Genomic DNA, 20,583 nt, shown 5'->3' on the forward strand with positions numbered 1-20,583 from the left:
TCCTTACCACCAATTTATTCAGTATTGACCAGGAATTAAACATGAGATCTTCCTACTTTCAAGATGCATTCCTTAGCCATGTGACTTTTGAATTGTCCATTTATCGTATGAATTATTAATTTTTTTTATTGACTGCAGTTCTTGTCTTAAAAACAAAAAGACAGAAAGGAAGGGAGGTACGTCCTTTTGAGAGTGCCCTGTGTGCATTGCAGGCAACCACCATCCGCCCCACAACCCTTGTTCCCTCCCGCCTAGCCTCCAAAACCAGCACCCACACCACCCCACCCCCTTCCCTCAGCTGCCTAATCCCTCCCTGTCCCAAAAGGCTGGGCTTATCTGGCTCCAGCGTCCATCTTCTCTTCTTCCTGAGTCTGCTTGAAGACCCGGCAGCGCCTACCACTGAGCTCTGACACAGCCAGGACTGCTAGAGCTGGGAGCCGATCAGATCAGCTGGTAGCTTTCAAGGATGGGACTTCCTCTCACTGAGGGGCAGAAATCCCACTATCACCTTGGTTAACCCGCCCACCACTTGTTGTGGCTGTGAGGCAGGCTTGTCTCGGGCGTGTCGGCTGACGGTTGAATTATCATCCGGGGAGGGGCCGACTAGTCCACCATCCTTGTAAAATCCAGCCCACGAAATCAGATACTCACAACACCATGTCTTAATTAGGATGCAAGCTATTCCATGGCCCACTGAGATTGAACAAAGGCCTTGGCTGTATGGTTGATTTTATAATGCTTTGGACTGTTTAAATTGATTAAGTTGTGGTAAAGAATCATATTGGTTTACAGACTGAAACTCAATTAATAATAAAGGAGATGTACATGTTCGTCGAGCAACACTATTGTCAACAGTACACCTTATTTTTCCTAATAGATTTCTATAATAAAGCTTGGGGAAGGGAAGACATAAAATAAATGACTTCCAATAAGAAATCAAATTTCAATGGATTGACATTTCTAACTTTAATTTGTTATATGAAATGGTTTTATACCTTTTCCCTTTTAAAAATCAATGATCAGAAACCTCCTATTAAGGATCAGAGATTAGAAAGCTCCCTTACCTGTCCTTCGACCTCCTTAAGATTGTAGAAAGGTGGTTCTCCTTTGGTCAGAACAATCTGATTCATTGCAGATCTTGACATCTGCCCTGGTAAGTAGAAGTTCAATGGGAAGGGGATTCTTGAAGCAAACCATGGTCGGGTCAGATTGCAGTAATTCTCAATATCAACCCAGAAAGTGTGCAGCTGTACAGAAATGTCATAAAACACTATTTATCTGCAACTTCATGTATAAAACATTAAAGTCAAACTTGAACGCTAAACTGGCAACCCTTAGATAATCCTGGGTTACACCGCGAACCAATTCTCCAAAGAATATTTTAAAGCCTAAATCAAGTTATCCCAGAATTTGATCAGGCTGAAGTATTATTATTACTGACCTATTTGATCTTGCCATATTCACAGTACAAGAAGAAAACATTTCATTTTAAAAATCAATGGTCTTTTAAAAATACTTGAGTAATACTCAAGTCCACCAGATTTAATGCAGAATCACATAGATACCTTCTCATGCACAGTGGCTTGTCACTCCTCTAAATGTTCTAAGTATCTCACTTTTATGGATGTTGATTCCTAATATCTACATGCCCTATGTTTGCATGCATAATATAATAATCTGATGCATAAGAGTAGGCCATCACCAACCCCCAACCCCAGCATGTGACCCGAGCTGGATGGCTGGGTCTTTTACATATTTATTTCTTCAATTACCCTGACAGGTGACCACGTTGTTCAATGTAATTGAGGATATTTTTGGTTCAAATCACTAAGCTGCTTTGATCCATTGCAGGGTTTTTGTACAGCATAATAATATTGTTTAAGTTCACTCATTTAATCTCAGCCATGATATAACAAAAATAATTAACATACTATATTGATAAAGACAAAATACTGCGGATGCTGGAAATCTGAAACAAAAACAAAAAAATGCCGGAAAAACTCAGGAGGTCTGACAGCATCTGTGAAGAGAAAGACAGAGTTAACATTTCGAGTCCGTATGACTCTTCTTCAGAGCTAAAGGGATGTAGAAATGTGGTGAAATATATACTGTTTAAGGGTGGGGTGGAACAGGTGAAGCTGGATAGAAGGCCAGCGATAGGTGGAGGCAAAGGAGAGATTGCAAAAGATGTCATAAACTAATGGTCAAAGGGTTGTTAATAGTGGTGGTACTGGCTAAAGGAGGTGCAAATGGTGACATTAAGAGTGGTAAGCAGAATGTGATAATGGCCGGACTAGGGTAAGCACTCTGGAAAGTGACAGATGGCCCTAGTGGGGGTGGGGTGGGGGAAGAAAGATCGAAAATAGGCTAAAAGCTGGGGATAAAACAATGAATAAAAATGGAAATAATTAAAAAATCAAGATGAATACAGGAAAAAGGCTGATCAAAAATGAGTGAGGATGAAGGAGAAAGTTCATGGTCTGAAGTTGTTGAACTTAGTGTTAAGTCCGGAAGGCTGTAAAATGCCTAATCGGAAGATGAGGTGCTGTTCCTCCAGTTTGCATTGAGCATATAGAAAAATCTATATAAATTATTGGAAAAAAAGGGGGGGATTGGAAAGGGGGTGGGGATGGAGGAGAGAGTTCATGATCTAAAATTGTTGAATTCAATATTCAGTTCAAAAGGCTGTAAAGTGCCTAGTCAGAAGATGAGGTGCTGTTCCTCCCATTTGCATTGAGCTTCACTGGAACAATGCAGCAGGCCAAGGACAGACATGTGAGCAAGAGAGCAGGGTGGAGTGTTGAAATGGCAAGCGACAGGGAGGTCTGGGTCATGCTTGCGGACAGACCGAAGGTGTTCTGCAAAGCGGTCACCCAGTGATACATATAAATCTATATTTATATAGATTTTTCTTTTCCCACCTATTTCCATTATTTTTAAATGTATTTCCATCCATTGTTTTATCTCTACCTTTTAGCCTATTTCGATCCTTTCCCTTCACCCCACCCACCCCCACTATGGCTATCTGTACCTCGCTTGTCCTGCTTTCTATCCTTAATTAGCACATTCCTTAGATAATATCACCACCTTCAACACCACTTTGTCCTTTTGTCTATGACATCTTTTGGTTATCTCCACCTATCACTGGCCCTCTATCCAGCCCTACATGTCCCACCGTCCCCGTCACCCCCCTTAAACCAGCTTATATTTCACCTCTTTTCTATTTTTACTTAGTTCTGTTGAAGAATCATACGGACTCGAAATGTTAACTGTGTTCCTCTCTGCAGATGCTGCCAGACCTGCTGAGTTTTTCCAGGTATTTTTATTTTTGTTTTGGATTTCCAGCATCCTCAGTTTTTTGCTTTTATCTCTGTGAGAGAACAAGTTCAGCCAGACGGAGGAGAGTAGTGGTGGATGGGGTTTGTTCGGGCCTATGTTCAAGGAAGAAGTGGAGAGCCCTCAGACCATCCTGGTGGGGGATGGAGGTGTAGAGGGATTGGACATCCATGGTGAAGCGAAGGGGTTAGGGCCAGGGAACTGGAAATTGTTGATATGATGTAGGGCATCAGAGGAATCACGGATGTTGTTGGGAAGAGACTGGACAAGGGGAGGGAGAACGGAGTCAAGAAAGGAAGAAATGAGTTCCATGGGGGAGCAACAGGCTGACACGATCGGTCTACCGGTACAGTCCCGTTTGTGGATTTTGGGTCGGAGGTAGAAGCGGGCTGTGTGAGGTTGGGAGACTATGAAGTTGGAAGCTGTGGAAGGAAGATCCTCAGAGGAGATGAGGTCAGTAACAGTCCTGGAAACAATGGCTAATGTTCAGTGGTGGGGTCATGGTCCAGGAAGAGGTAGGAGGAAGTGTCTGCGAGTTGACACTCAGCCTCTGTGAGGTAGAGGTCAGTACGCCAGACAACAACAGCACCACCCTTGTCGGCAGGTTTGATAACAAAGTCAGGGCTGGACCTAAGAGAACAGAGTGCGGCAAGTTCATAAAGGGAAAGGTTAGATATGTTTTTGTAACATGCTATATTGCCTCACTTCAGTGAGTCATCTTGTTTGCTTTAGACAGACTAACTCCTCTGGATTCTGATTTTTTTTTAAAGTCTCTTCTAGGTCCTTCCTGCCTCGGCATCTCTTCTGCTGCAAAAGCTAAAATGCCTTTTTTAAGCATCTGTCTCTCTTCTTTACCGGAGATCAAAGGGTTTTCCAACACAAAAGGGTGAGAGGAGTTTTTTGATAACTTGGACAAGCTAATGCCTAATGTTAATCCCTGGTGAAACAAATTTTGTTCAGCATTTTAATTATCCTTTGCCTTGTACCATTTTATAAATATGAATTTGTGAACACATAGCATTTTATTTTTCCAGCATTAAAAGTAACCATTCCCCCCACCCCCTCCAAAATCTTCTCTGTGGAAAAAAGGAGTTAAAAAAAAAACTCCTAACAAAAGGGTTAAATGACAGATGCATCACAAGGTTTGACGTAGAGGGATCCACAACTGAAGCTCAGGTTTATTCTAGGGTATCAGATGGGAGAAATAAAGTTGACATTTTAAACATCAAGAATCATAATTTTACAGAGAGACAAACTGAAGAACGCCAGTAGAAAATATACTGCTCGAATCATTTACCAATGCAGGACGTAGCTTCTCTTCTATCAGTGCAATAAATGCTAGAGTGTCAGCTCCCTCTTTAGCTGTTAATTCATAGTCTGCATTGTATTTCTGTCAAATTAAGCAAATAAAATAAATTAATTGTTGAATGAATAAATGGGGTTTTAATTCATGTATTCTGTAGCCTACAATGTGACAAATAGAATTGCTGTGTGTACTCAATAACCTTCCTAACAGTCAACACTGTTCTGTGCCCTCCTATCCATTGCCACTCCTGGTCAATACCTTTTACAGCTGGAGTCATGTGCCTTCTTTACACCCAGTACCAGCAGGACTCTCACTCATGCCTTACAACTAGCACTGTGCAGGGGTACGGGGAAAAGACAGGGCAATGGCACTAGGTCATAATGCTCATTTGGAGAGTCAATGCCGACACGATGGGCCGAATGGCCTCCTTCTGTGCTGTTAAAATTCTGAGATTCTCTGCGCCTTCTCTTGTACTTCAATATGCTTTCTGCATTATGGAAACTAGACTGTGCACTGTATTCAAGTGTGTTCTAACCAAGATTCTATATAGATTTAACACCTCTCCAGTTTTCTAACCTAATCTTCTAGAATACAAACTTAATCACATTATCAATTTACAATGCTACTGTTAGCACATTATGTATCTGCATTCTCAGATCACATTACCACATTACACTATTTTGTGTAACTTCCAATAAGTGGCCTTATTATTTATCCTACCAAAATGAACCATCTCATATTTCAAAACATTGGACTTAATTTGCCATTTATTAAAAAAGGCGGAGGGGGGGCGAAAAGCTAAAGGTCCTTCTTCTATTAGTCTCCCCCAGTGAAATACTGGGCAGAATCTTACCACCTCTAAATTTATTCTGCTATCAGGACCAAAAGTGGATCCATACTCGATTGTGTTAGCAGGTCTGCGCAGTGTTGCGGTTTTATGGTAACTAGCCGCCTTTGCGCTTGTCATTCAATGTGGGACAGTGGGAGGTTCCTGAGGCAGGAAGTTCAGAGAGCCCAAAGCTGTGGACAGCCGGCAGCCCCACTGGAACAGGTGGGCACTGCTAATCCATATAGGTGACTGGGAGGGCGCAAATTTAAAATAACGAATTGCCACAGCTGTTAGGCCATCATGAGAGAGGGGGAATCAATGCCAAGAAGATTTTGGCAGCAGCATATTGTCCCAATTAGTCCCTAAAGTGGCCAAATTGGCGACTTGGCATTGCCAAGTGGGTAGACGCTGCTGTGTTGACACCATGAGCTTCAAATTTTACTCATGGTCCCACCACCAACCCTGCCTTCACAGGTTTCACCATTGTTTCTAACTTTTTTTCAACACAAGTATTCTGGTCACCACACTGACACATCGCCCACTCTCAATTTCTAGTTAATTTTTAAAAATTCATTTATGGGCTGTGGGCTTCACTGGCTGGGCCAGCATTTATTGCCCATTCCTAGTTGCCCTTGAGAAGATGGTGGTGAGCTGCCTTCTTGAACTGCTGCAGTCCATATGGTGTAGGTACACCCACAGCACTCTTAGGAAGGGAGTTCCAGGATTTTGATCCAGCGACAGTGAAGGAATGGCACTATATTTCCAAGTCAGGATGGTGAGTGACTTGGAGGGGAACTTCCAGGTGGTGGTGTTCCCATGCTACCCTTGTCCTTCTAGATGGTAGTGGTTGTGGGTTTGGAAGGTGCTCCCTAAGGAGGTTTGGTGAGTTCCTGCAGTGCATCTTGTAGATGGTACACACTGCTGCTACTGTGTGTCGGTGGTGGAGGGAGTGAATGTTTGTGGATGTAGTGTCAACAAGCGGGTTGCTTTGTGCTGGATGAGGTGAAGCTTCTTGGGTGCTGTTGGAGCTGCGCTTATCCAGGCAAGTGGAGAATATTCCATCATACTTCTGACTTATGCCTTGTAGATAATGGACAGGCTTTGGGGAGACAGGAGATGAGTTACTTGCTGCAGGATTCTTAGCACGTGTCCTGCTCCTGTAGCCACAATATTTGTATGGCTAGTCCAGTTCGGTTTCTGGTCAATGTTAACCCCCAGATGTTGATAGTGGGGGATTCAGTGATGATAATGCCATCGAATATCAAGGGGCGATGGTTAGGTTATCTCTTATTGGAGATGGTCATTGCCTGACACTTGTGTGGTGTGAATGTAACTTGGCGCTTGTCAACCCAAGCCTGGATATTGTCCAGGTCTTGCTACAGTTGGGCATAGACTGCTTCTGTATCTGAAGAGTCGTGAATGGTGCTGAACTTTATGCAATCGTCAGTGAACCCCACTTATGACCTTTGATGGAAGAAAGGTCATTGGTGAAGCAGCTGAAGATGGTTGGGCCAAGGACACTACCCTGAGGAACTCCTGCAGTGATGCCCTGGAGCTGAGATGACTGACCTCCAACAACCACAACTATCTTCCTTTGTGCTAGGTATGACTCCAATCAGCAGAGAGTTTTCTCCAGTTTTGCTAGGACTCCTTGATGCCACAATCAATCAAATGCTGCTTTGATGTCAAGGGCAGTCACTCTCAACTCAGCTCAGGTTCAGCTCTTTTGTCCATGTTTGAAGCAAGGCTGTAATAAGGTCAGGAGGTATGGCCCTGGCGGAACCCAAACTGGACGTCAGTGAGCAGGTTATTGCTAAGCAAGTGCTGCTTGATAGCACTGTTGATGACCCCTTCCATTACTTTACTGATGGTCGAGAGTAGGTTGACAAGACGGTAATTGAGTGTGAGAGAAACAGTGTGGTCATTTACAGGGTGAAAGTGAGAGAGAAACAGCAGGGCCATTTACAGCGAGAGAGTGAGAGAAACAGCAGGGCCATTTACAGCGAGAGTGTGAGAGAAGTAGCGTGGTAATTTAGAGTGCAAGAGGAACAGTGTGGTCATTTACAGTGAAAGAGAAACAGTGTGGTCATTTACAGTGAGAGAGTGCGAGAGGAACAGTGTGGTCATTTACAGTGAGAGAGTGCGAGCGAAACAGCGTGGTCATTTACAGTGAGAGAGTACCAGAGAAGCAGCGTGGTCATTTACAGCGAGGAAGTGCGAGAGAAGCAGCGTGGTCATTTACAGCGAGAGAGTGAGAGAAAAACAGCGTGGTCATTTACAGTGAGAGAGTAAGAGAGAAACAGCGTGGTCATTTACAGCGATAGAGTAAGAGAGAAACAGCGTGGTCATTTACAGTGAGAGAGTGAGAGAAAAACAGCGTGGTCATTTATAGTGAGAGAAACAGCGTGGTCATTTACAGTGAGAGAGGAACGGAGCCTTTAACAGTGAGAGAGTGAGAGAAGGGACCATTAAAGAGCACGAGGGAGAAAAGAGCATGGAGAGCAGCTGATTGGTGAGTAGGATTGGTGAGTATTTCTAGTCTTTAAAGTAAAGTAAGATCTTTTGTTTTTTTTCTTAAAGATAGCTTAAGTATAAGATCAATACTGGTGCGTATAAAAAATAATTATAATAAAGCATAAAGAGTGGGGATACTAGAGTAATTAATTAATAAATGAATAAAATACGATAGCAATGGCAGGACGGGTGATGGTGTCCATGAGCAGCAGCAACACAAGGTGAACCAGAGCAAACACATCCTTACCAAGTGTTTGCAGCTCTAGGAACTTTGGATCTGAGTTAAGGAGCTGGAGTCTGAGCTGCTGACATTGCACCACATCAGGGGACAGTTACCTGGACACTTTGCTCCAGGAGCCGGTCACACCCCTCAGATTATGTAATTCAAATTTGGTTTGTGATCAGGGACAGGAGGGTGTGACTGCAGGTGAAGCATGTTTGGGCACCAAGGGGTAGTGTTCAAGGAGCCTCAGCCCCTGCAACTGTCCAACAGTTACAAGGTTCTTGCAAGCTGTATGGATGAGAACAGGGACTCTAGGGAGGATGCACAAACTGACCATGGCACTGTGGTACAGGGAGCCATTCAAGTGGGGAGAGGAAATGGGAATATCATAGCGGTAGGGGACAGATACTGTTCCCTGCAAAGGTGAGCATAACAAACTTATTAGAATTCTTTGAGATGGTAACAAGCAGGATAGATAAAGGGGAACCAGTAGATGTAATATATTTGGATTTCCAAAAGGAATTCGATAAGGTACCGCACATAGGGCTAATTAATAAGATAAGAGCCCATGGTATTGGGGGTGGTATATTAGCACGGATAGAGGATTGGCTAACTAATAGAAGACAGAGAGTTGGGATAAGGGGGGCATTTTTGGGATGGCAAACTATAACTAGTGGAGTGCCACAGGGATCAGTGCTGGGGCCACAATTATTTACAATAAACTTAGATGAGGGAAGTGAATGTACTATCATCAAATTTGCGGATGACACAAAAATTGGTGGAAAGGCAAGTGATGAAGGTGACACAAGGATTCTACAGAGGGATATAGACAGGTTAAGTGAATGGGCAAGAACGTGGCAGATGGAATATAATGTGGGAAAATGTGAGGTTATGCACTTTGGAAGGAAGAATAGAGGAGCTGAATATTATTTAAATGGAGAGAGACTGCAGAAAGCTGCAGGCAGAGGGATATGGGAATCCTTGAGCATGAACCCCAAAAAGCTAACATACAAGTTCAGCAGGTAATGGGGAAGGCAAATGGAATGTTGGCCTTTATTTCAAAGGGAATGAAGTATAAAAATAGGGAAGTCTTGCTAAAACTATACAAGGCACTAGTTGGACCACACCTAGAATATTGTGAACAGTGTTGGTCCCCTTATCTAAGGTAAGATATACTGGCATTGGAGGCAGTGCAGAGAAGGTTCACTAGGTTGATCACGGGTATGGAGGGATTTTCTTATGAGGAGAGATTGAGTAGGTTGGGCCTGTACTTATTGAAATTTAGAAGAATGAGAGGTGACCTTATTGAAGCATATAGAATTCTTAGGGGGGCTTGACAGGGTAGATGCTGAGAGGTTATTTTCCCTTGTGGGAGAGTCTGGGACCAGAGGGCATAATCTCAGAGTAAGGGATCTCCCATTTAAGACAGAGATGAGGAGGAATTTCTTCTCTCAGAGGGTAGTCAATCTGTGGAATTCGTCACCGCACAGAGCTGTAGAGACTGGGTTGTTAAGTATATTCAAGGCTGAGATAGACAGATTTTTAATCAGCAAGGGAATGTAGGGTTATGGGGAAAAAAGCAGGAAAATGGAATTGAGGATCAGATCAGCCGCAATCTCATTGAATGGCGGAGCAGACTCAATGGATTGAATGGCCTACTTCTGCTCCTACGTCTTATGGTCTTGTGTTATGGGTTGGATTTGTCCTGCTTTTTACATGCAGCACATACTTGGGCAATTTTCCACATTACCGAGTAGATGCTATTGTTGTAGCTGTACTGGGATAGCTTGGCTAGAGGCGTGGCAAGTTCTGCAGCACAAGTCGTCAGTACTATTGCCAGAATATTGTCAGGGCCATAGCCTTTGCAGTATCCAGTGCCTTCAGCCATTTCTTGATATCATGTGGAGTGAATCAAATTAGCTGAAAACTGGCTGTGATGCTGGAGACCTCCGGAGAAGGCCAAGATAGATCATCCACTTGGCACTTCAGGCTGAAGATTGTTGTGAATGCTTCAGCCTTACCTTTTGCACTGATGTGCTGAACTCCCCCATATTTGTGGAACCTCCTCCTCCTGTGAGTTGTTTAATTGCCCACCACCATTCACAACTGGGTGTGGCAGGACTGCAGAGCTTAGATCTGATCAGTTCTGTCGAAGGGTCATGAGGACTCGAAACGTCAACTCTTTTCTTCTCCGCCGGTGCTGCCAGACCTGCTGAGTTTTTCCAGGTAATTCTGTTTTTGTTTTAGATCTGATCTGTTGGTTGTGGAATCAATTGGCTCTGTCTATTGCTTGCTGCTTATGCTGTTTGGCATGCAAATAGTCCTGTGTTGTAGCTTTACCAGGTTGACACCTCATTTTTAGGTATGCTTGAACCAGGGTTGATCCCCTGGCTTGATGGTAGAGTGGGGGATATGCCAGGCCATGAGGTTAGAGATTGTGGTTTAAGTACAATTCTGGTACTGCTGATGGCCCACAGCGTCTCATGGGTGCCCAATCTTGAGCTGCTGGATCTGTTCAAAATCTATCCCATTTAGCAGAGTGGTAGTGCCACACAACACGATGGAGGATATACTCAATGTGAAGGTGGGTCTTTGTCTCCACAAGGACTGGGAGGTGGTCACTCCAACTGATACAGTCATGAACAGGTGCATCTGTGGCAGGCTGGTCAGTGAGGATGAGGTCAAGTCTATTTTTCCCTCTTTTTGGTTCCCTCAGCAACTGGCGCAGACCCAATCTAGCAGCTATGTTCTTTAGGACTCGGCCAGTTTGGTGCTACCGAGCCACTCGTGGTGATGGACATTGCAATCTCCCACCCAGAGTACATTCTGCACCTTCGGTAGGAACTAAGTATGTAAATGGTATTTCATTTTTGTTTTTTGCCAACCTCATATGTGTTATGAACTGAATTCCATCACAATGTTTAACAGCCTCTAAACCAAGCTACTGAGAAATCATCACAGCCATAAATTCTGCTTGTTGATACAGAGTGCACATTCTATTGTCTTAGAGCTACATCTCACATGCCCAAGTCCAGCCGACCGAGGAGCCGGCAGAGCCAAGGTTCAGAGAGCGCCAAGTGTGCACAAGGGCACCTGCTGTTTAACCACCTAAACCCACATAGTTTGCCAGTGTAGAGTTTCAGCAACAGCTAGCCCCTCTACAACTGAACGATATATCCAAGTGCTAAGCACATGTTCTCACCCCCGGCCTCCAGAGTGCTCCAGCAGCTATCAGTGAAAACATCAACAGTTTCTTCATTGGCATGGAATGGACATCTACCTTCTGTATGAGAAGGGCCTGCAAAGGACTCCTTTCATCATGCCTGTCACTGGACATTTAAACACTCCTGAACCACACTACGTGATGCTTAGTGCAAAGCCAACCATCACAGCACCATCCATCTTCTTATGAGACGGAAAGCTGCCATATGCCAGGTTTACCCATCACCAACTATTTAATGCATGCCCACCATGAAGATGACTTCACCTTTAGGGTACTCAGTGGCACACTGACAAAAATTGGAGTCACCACTGTTTGTTATAAACCCTTTTCTTTGTCTGGTCCTGTATCTTCCAAATGGGCCAGGAGAAATCTTTTCATTTAATGCCTAGGGGTTCTGAACTATGAGATAAAACTGAAGACGTCTTAACCACAAATACACTTTGAAGATTTCCTTCCTACTTGCAGCACAGTTCTGAAGGATCTGGCCAGGCTGTAGTTGGCATCAGTCAAGAGCCTCAGGGACTGTTTAGATCAATAATTGGAACATATACACCATGTATCCTTCAATCAATACTTCAGCGATCTCTCAGGGCTACGACCATAATACTACACACTACTGATACCACCCAATAAGCCCATTGATTAAGATGTGGGTACAGCACAGCAGGTTCCAAGGCGACTCTACCAATTACACAGTATCATATAGAAAAGGAACACCACAGTATCTAGAAACAGCTGGAACAGAAACTCCAAAACACATACTTTACAGTACAGTCCACCACATCATTAAAACATCAAATAGGATTAATGACTGTAGACAACCTTCGCCTCACACCTCATTTAAGATGGCTTAATGGTGGTATCTCCCCTTTGAGTCAGAAGGTATGGGGTTCAAGTCCTACTCCAGAGACTTGAGCACATAATTTAGTTTGACATTCCCGTGCAGTACTAAGGAGGTCAGAGGTGTCACATTTCAGATGCTTTATTAAACCAAAGCCCCATTTGCCCTCTCAGTTGAGCATAAAAATTCCACAGTACTATTTCAGCAGTGACTTTTATTTATTTAGCATAAAGAAAAAACTGAAGATGTCTTAGCCACAAATACACTTTGAAGATCTCCTTCCTACTTTCAGCCCCAGAACTGAAGGACCTGACCAGGCTGCAGTTGGCATCAATCAAGAGCCAAGGTGCTTCACAGGCGCAATATAAAACAAGGAAGGTGTTCTTCCTAATGTTCTGGCCAAAACGCAGTGTTTAACCAACATTATTAAAAACAATAACTATCTAGTCATTATCACTTGCTGTTTGGGGGACCTTACAGTCACTGTTCCTATTTTTTATGTCTTCACAAAGGAGGACACAAATAACATGCCAGAAATGTTGGGGAACACGGTTTAGTGAGAGGGAGGAACTGAAGGAAATCAGTATTAGTAGGGAAATAGTGTTGGAGAAATTGATGGGATTGAAGGCTGATAAATCCCCAAGGCCTGATAATCTACATTCCAGAGTACTTAAGTGGCCCTAGAAATAGTGGATTCATTGGTGGTCATCTTCTGAGATTCTATTGACTCTGGAACAGTTCCTGCAGATTGGAGGGTAGCTAATGTAACCCCACTGTGTAAAAAGGATGATAGAGAGAAAACAGGGAATTATAGACCAGTCAGCCTGATGTCAGTAGTGGGGAAAATTCTAGAGTCCATTATAAAAGATTTACTAGCTGAGCACTTGGAAAACAGTGGCAGAATCGGACAAAGTCAGCATGGATTTACAAAAGGGAAATCATGCTTAACAAATCTACTGGAATTTTTCGAGAATGTAACTAATAGAGTTGATGAGGGGGAGCCAGTGGATGTGGTTTATTTGGACTTTCAGAAGGCTTTCGACAAAGTCCCACATAAGAGATTAGCATGTAAAATTAAAGCGCATGGGATTGGGGGTAGTGTATTGACATGGATATAAAACTGGTTGGCAGACAAGAAACAAAGAGTAGGAATAAATGGGTCTTTTTCCAAATGGCAAGCAGTGACTAGTGGGGTACCGCAGGGATCGGTGCTGGGACCCCAGCTATTCACAATATATATTAATGATTTAGATGAGGGAACTAAATGTATTATCTCCAAATTTGCAGATGACACAAAGCTGGGTGGGAGGGTGAGCTGTGAGGAGGATGCAGAGATGCTTCGGTGTGATTTGGACAACCTGAGTGAGTGGGCAAATGCATGGCAGATGCAGTATAATGTGGATAAATGTGAGGTTATCCACTTTGGTAGCAAAAACAGGAAGGCAGATTATTATCTGAATGGCTATAAATTGAGAGAGGGGAATGTGCAATGAGACCTGGATGTCCTCGTACACCAGTCGCTGAAGGTAAGCATGCAGGTGCAGCAGGCGGTAAAGAAGGCAAATGGTTTGTTGGCCTTCATAGCGAGAGGATTCAAGTACAGGAGCAGGGATGTCTTGCTGCAATTATACAGGGCCTTGGTGAGACCACACCTGGAATATTGTGTGCAGTTTTGGTCTCCTTATCTGAGGAAGGATGTTCTTGCTATAGAGGGAGTCCAGGGAAGGTTTACCAGGCTGATTTCTGGGATGGTGGGACTGACATATGAGGAGAGATTGAGTCGGTTAGGATTATATTCGCTGGAGTGCAGAAGAATGAGAGGGGATCTCATAGAAACCTATAAAATTCTAACAGAACTTGACAGGGTAGATGCAGGAAGTTGGGGGAGTCCAGAACCAGGGGTCACAGTCTGAGGATATGGGGTAGACCATTTAGGACTGAGATGAGGAGAAATTTCTTCACTCAGAGAGTGGTGAGCCTGTGGAATTCGCTACCACAGAAAGTAGTTGAAGCCAAAACATTGGATGTTTTCAAGGAGTTAGATATAGCTCTTGGGGCGAAGGGGATCAAGGAAAAGGGGAGAAATCAGGAGCAGGCTATTGAGTTGGATGATCAGCCATGATCATAATGATTGGTGGAGCAGGTTCGAAGGGCCGAATGGCCTATTCCTGCTCCTATTTTCTATGTTTCTATGTTTACAATAGTGAACACACTCCAAAAGTAGCTCATAGCTGAAAGTGCATTGGGACACCCTAAGGCCAAGAAAGACCTATTGAAATGCAAATGTTTCTTCCTTTCCTTTTGAGCTTAATGGGTTCAGTGGGCACCATCCACCCTTACAAAGGTCTTGGAGCTGGCGTACACATCTCAGCTACAAATCTAAGATTTAGTCAGATACTTTCATGTACTCATTATGAGAGCTACATGAGGCACTAAGTTGAAAGGCTTCTGAAAATCAATAATAACAATGCAAGTGGATTTCCCCTGATGCACTTCAACCTTGAATAAGACCACAGCATGCCCTTCACATGCCCCACAAGAGTAAAATCCAAAATGCACGTTTTCAATCAATCTGCAAGTATGCACTTTCATTTAATCAAAATAGCACAACAAACATACCTGCTTTCTCAGGAAATTCAGAATGTTTTCAGGTTGCACAACATTTGTATTGTCTGAAGTTAATACTGGAATGTGTCCTGTAAGAAGGGAAAATCACAACGTTACAAACTGATTTTCACCACAGACTCTGGGGACCACTTGCAGTCCCAGTCCTGTCCACTGCAGCTTCTGGAACTGGAGAGCTGTCGGCCAATCAGATCTCTGAGGCGGGATTTCCTCCTGATTGAGCCCAACTCCAGCCAATTAAGTCTCCTTGGGGTGTTAAATGGCTGCAGGGCAGCCAGCATCGGCGAGAAAGTATGCCACTCTTCAGGTGGCAGGCTGGGAAACCCCTCTGTCTGAAAAATCCTGGCCCATCTTCTGAAGGGGAGTATCAAAGTTATTCCAGGCAAATTGCTCAAAATGCTGTTGTAGGGCTTACACACAGGTTGAAAATTAGAAATCAAAAGTAAGGAGGGAAGTCAGGTGGACCTTATTCACGCAAGGAACAACGGACCCATCAAATAAATTACCAAGGAAGGCCACTGAATCAAATTATTTGTATGGATTCAAAAGGTACAACAGGTTTTGGAATTAGGAGAAAATTATTAATTAACTACAAATTGAAAGGCTTGTTGGACTCAATGGCCTGTTCGACATTTTAAAAATTCTTACAGACCAGACTAACTACCGAAAACTCTATAATCTATATAGGACTATCTAAGTTTTAGGTCACCCACAAACAATTATACCTAAATAAATCAATTCATACATCACAGCGGAAATTCATCCCCACATTCATGATGCACTTGGTCACATGCCAGAAGTAAAGCAAAAGAAAATCTGGGAGAATTTTAAGATAGAAGTGTGAGGAATATTGTTGTGAAGATGAATATTACTGGTTCAGAATTGTATCTTTTATTTGCTTATTCCTGGGTTTTCAACTTCTTCTTTGGCTTCTACAATCTCAGCTATGGGGAGGGCCACACAATCCACAGTTTCTCCACTGTCTTGATCAAAGTTCAGTGTTTCAGGCCCATTTGGGAGTTTATCTGGAGCCAATTGAGCCCGTCATTGGCCAGACACATAAAAGTAGCTGGTTGGCCTATGTACAGAAAGCTCTTAACCCTCTTTTGGAGGGAAAAGTTATAAGTAGCGACCAATTTGTGCTTCTCCACACCACCACCCACCCCCCCCACCTCCCCCTCCCTGGTCATGATCTATATTTTTAAGTCTAGATTTTCTGATCAGATTATAATAGAAAAGCATCAGTGTTAAAACAATATCAGAAAACCTAGGCTCTGGTATAGTATACAACGTAAGTATATAATCTTATAAGGGATTCTGCCCATTTTTCTCCATTCACCATACATTCAATGAAAAATCCAAAGATAATTTAAAATGCCTAATAATCCAATATTAAAAGCTTCATGCAGATTTTTTTTTGTTGTTTTCATACATTTGACCTCTAGAATAAGTAATAAAATCCTGGATCTTTGAATTTTCTTCAAATTTTCTTTTGTAGTGCTATTAGAAAATTACAGGGAATAATTTTCTCAACTGTGAAAGAAGTAGGTGCATAATTTGAAAGGACTTTCAGTTTTGCATTGTCATTATGCATCTTTAGCACATTTCTTACCAATTAACTATGTGGAAAAAGTGCATTTAAGTCTTTCGTGTAATGTTCTAAATGAATCACCTCACATTGTTTCTGTGATCGTTTCACTTTAATGTAATGGAACTCAAAATCATCTTGCAATATAAGTGTGTAAGGAAATAATATATGCTGCTGACAGTATTTAAAAATTCAAATGGACAGGGGATAAAAAAAAATCGCAAGGTTATCAAGATATGTTACTAGGATCCTAGTGACAATACTGGTACTCTGATTAATATTAAAAGCTGCAGATACAGTGTAAAGCAATTTAAATACATTTAAAATGGTACCTGTAGGTGTTTTCCATGGATTATTAATAAAGTGCACTTTCAGAGGAGCCCGTGAAAATTTGGCATATGCCTGCAGTAGAAAAAAAAATTAGAGGTGTACAGCGTTTGCAAGAAAATGCCACTTTCATTTTTCTTTTAAAAGGTGTCCAGGGATTTAATTTTCCACTCAGCCATGTGAGGAACATTGTTATGTCTAAATCTTTGCACCCACTGCTGGTTTCAAGCATCCGCTTGATACTAGCAGTGTGTTAGACACAGACTAAAGCTTTTTCTACTCTGCCCCAAATATGACATTAGGATAATAACTTCTTATGGGCTAATTATCAGACCAGGTACCTTTATCAGGCCTGAATAAGCCTGCTAGATTACAGCAGTCTTGCACTGTGAATGTTATGAACCTCTCATGTGTTACTGTTTATAATTCCATACTGGGGAGGGCTAAGTATTACTCAAACAACAACTTGCATTTATATTTAGTAGTAAAACATTCCAAGGTGTGTCACAGGAGCAGTAACAGATAAAATCTGACACCAAGCTGCATGGAGAGATATTAGGACAGGTGACCAAAAGCTTGATCACAGAGGGAAGTTTTAAAGAAGAGAAACAGATAGAGTTGCAGAGAGCTTTAGGGAAGGAATTCCACACCTTCGGGCCTCTGCTGAGAGGGCTGTCAATGCTGCAGCAAAGGATATTGGGGATGCACATGAGGCCAGAAATGGAGGAGTGCCCAGATCTCAGTAGGTCATAGAGCTGGAGGAAGTTAAGAGTGTTAGAGTGGGGCGAAGTCATGTAGGGATTGGAAAACAATGTCGAGAATACTAAAGTTAAGATATTGCTAGACTGAGAGCCAACAGAGGTCAGCAAACACAGGGAGTGATGGACCAGCAGGACTTAGTGCAAGACAGGATACAGGAAGCAGAGTGCAACATTCAGTGAAATAAAATTGGATTCTTACATCTCAAATCAAATATTACAAGGTTGCTGCTCAAACCATGTGCCTAGATTACAGACCCATATGTATGCCAGCTGTCTTTCCCACAAACTGAATCAAACCATCCACTTATACAAAATGACACCAGCTGCAGCTCATTCTAGGGCAGGAACCCATTCTGATGTTAAAACAATGTCATAAATAGGGAAGTGAAACTTGAGCTGCATTGACATACCTGAGCCTCTTGTCACCTGACTGCCTTGTAACATGTCATTCTACGTGGCTACCAAAAAAAATGTTTCTTTGGCATTTCCAGTAAAATAGGAACTTGTTTTGGTGCTGGAGCAACATTTTTGAATAAACTATAAGTTAATTTATAGAAACTCAATTTTGAGACCAAAAAATATATTTTAAAAAAAGATAATGACAATAATATAGTCACAGGCCCGACTCAAATAATTTTATGTAGGATTTTAAAATCAAGGTGTTGCTTCTAATGTAGGTCAGTGAGCACAGGGGTGATGGGATAGGACTTGGTGCATGTCAGGAGAACACAGAAGAGTTCTGGCCTCAAGTTTCCAGAAGGTAGAAATTCCTCAAGTATGGATTGCCCTGTAATGTACTACAGTTAATACCTCACGCTGTGTGCTATAAAGTTCCAAACCTGCTTTAATCTCTTATGCTCTGTGAAACAAAGCAAATAGACAGTCCAAGGTCTATATTCCTGTGATAGCCATTCAGCTTGGATTAAACATCTGGTCTATAGTAATTTAACAATCATCATCGTTGTACTTTAGAAAGCAGCTATACTCTTCCTAATTATAAAGATCATCACTCCCACTACTTCCCTAAACCTGGCAGCACAATCTAAACTTGACACGTCACAGTGAAATACAATAACTTACAGTCAAGTTATATTTCCCACACTCCAAAATGTCTTTCACTTTAATTAGTATATCAGATCCGTTTTAGGTTTCATTAATTGACTGCAGAATGCAAAAGCTGTATAAATTCTCCCCCCACCACCGCACCCCCCGTCCCCTGAGTTGGCAGCAGGGTTACACTGGAGGCAGACTGACCTTGAGTGACAGGTTACGCGGCCCTGGCTGCAGAAAATAACACACTTACACAGGAGCTTCGTGAAAGCGGCGCTTTATTATTTTACTTCTTTTGTGAAAGGTTATGCATCCAGTATTTTTTTTGTTCAATCAGCGTCAGAAGTAAACAATTTAGGTTTAACACGTACGCGAAGCATTTAACAAATAAACCGGTGCGCGTCTATTATTAATAAATAGAACCATTTGCAGGATTAACCAAGACAAGCAAAGCGCTCGCTCGTTGTTTGTTTTTACCAATACGATGAGAGAGTCGGTGTGTACGGAGGGCAAACCCCAGTCTCCTCCCCAGCACATCAGCTCCATGGGCGACGCCATGTCCCCACTCTGTTTGAGCCGGAACCACTCGCTCAGTCTGGTACAGTGCAGCGCAGCAGCTCCGCTAATGCAGCAAGGCCAGGCAGCGTTAACCAGCGCTGCGCTAGGTGTGTCAGCCAGGACACGCTCACCCTCCTCCACACTGCCACTTCCAACTCCCTCTCCTATTCCGCATCAATCACACTTGCCCTTATTACACATTGCTATTTTTTAGAGACTAGCTTGTTTCCTCCTTCCCCCCAAATATTAAGGGTTATGCCCATCTTAAAAAAAAGTAACAATATTATTCTTTTAAACAAACTATTTCTTCAGTGCCTCGTTTCAAAACAAAAAGCCCATTTGCAGTAAAGCTTTCTTAAATCTTTCATGAATGTGGTAAACTGGCCCCTTTTCTTTGTTTTAAAATAGGCTAGCATTTATATGTTCCAAAGTGCCTTACAGCCAATGAGGTACTTTTGAAGTGTAGTTACTGTTGTAATGTAGGAAGTGCAGTAACCAATTTACACACAGCAAGCTCCCACAAACAGCAACGTGATAATGATTTTTTTTTGCAAAAATATACTTTATTCATAAATCTTCAACAACATTTCAAACCATTTCAAAATCACCATCATAAAAATACAATCAGGTTCAACTTTTACAACATGAATCACAAGGTGTATCAGTACAAACAATGAATATTACAATCATTGGCAGATATTTATTTTGAGCTGTACATCCCGAGGGGCTCTTTACAGTTCCCAGCCCCTCGGTACACTGTGGCAGAAAGGTCTTAGGCAGCGACCCTTCCCCATTGCGCCTTTGCGGCAGCTGCCCCAAGCTTTAGTGCATCCCTCAGCACGTAGTCCTGAACCTTGGAATGTGCCAGTCTGCAACACTCGGTCAGAGACAACTCTTTGCGCTGGAAGACCAACAAGTTACAGGCAGACCAAAGAGCGTCTTTTACTGAGTTGATGATCCTCCAGCTGCAGTTGATGTTTGTCTCAGTGTGTGTCCCTGGGAACAGCCCGTAGAGCACAGAGTCCTGTGTCACAGAACTGCTCGGGACGAACCTCGACAGAAACCATTGTATCTCTCTCCAGACTTTCTTTGCAAAGGCACAATCTACAAGGAGGTGAACAACGGTCTCTTCCCCACCACAGCCACCTTGAGGGCAACGTGCCGAGGGGGTGAGACTCCTGGAGCGTAGGAAGGATTTGATGGGGAGGGCCTTTCTTACCACTAGCCAAGCTACGTCTTGGTGCTTGTTGGAAAGTTCGGGCGATGAGGCATTCTGCCAAATGACTTTGTCAGTCTGCTCGGGAAACCATCCCACAGGATCCACCCTCTCCTTTTCCCTCAGGGCCTTTAAGACGTTACATGCCGACCACTGCCAGATGGACTTGTGGTCAAAGGTGTTTCT

General features: G+C 42.9%; 1 protein-coding gene across 2 annotated transcripts in view; it reads right to left on the bottom strand.

Annotated features, from left to right (window-relative positions):
* Window positions 1–19,249, bottom strand: part of mtx3 (metaxin 3) — a 30,851-nt gene extending 11,602 nt beyond the window's left edge. For both annotated transcript variants that reach the window (XM_041186946.1, XM_041186945.1), the window contains exons 1-5: window positions 19,101–19,249; window positions 16,818–16,887; window positions 14,892–14,968; window positions 4,634–4,726; window positions 1,065–1,247 (exon numbers count right to left, since the gene is read on the bottom strand). In XM_041186946.1, coding sequence (XP_041042880.1) covers window positions 1,065–1,247; window positions 4,634–4,726; window positions 14,892–14,968; window positions 16,818–16,887; window positions 19,101–19,181 — 504 coding nt within the window. In that variant the 5' untranslated portion in view covers window positions 19,182–19,249. The remainder of the gene's footprint in view (window positions 1–1,064; window positions 1,248–4,633; window positions 4,727–14,891; window positions 14,969–16,817; window positions 16,888–19,100) is intronic.
* Between the last annotated feature and the right edge of the window lie 1,334 nt (window positions 19,250–20,583).

Source organism: Carcharodon carcharias, chromosome 4 (genome assembly GCF_017639515.1).
Source record: "Carcharodon carcharias isolate sCarCar2 chromosome 4, sCarCar2.pri, whole genome shotgun sequence".
Classification (NCBI taxonomy): domain Eukaryota; kingdom Metazoa; phylum Chordata; class Chondrichthyes; order Lamniformes; family Lamnidae; genus Carcharodon; species Carcharodon carcharias.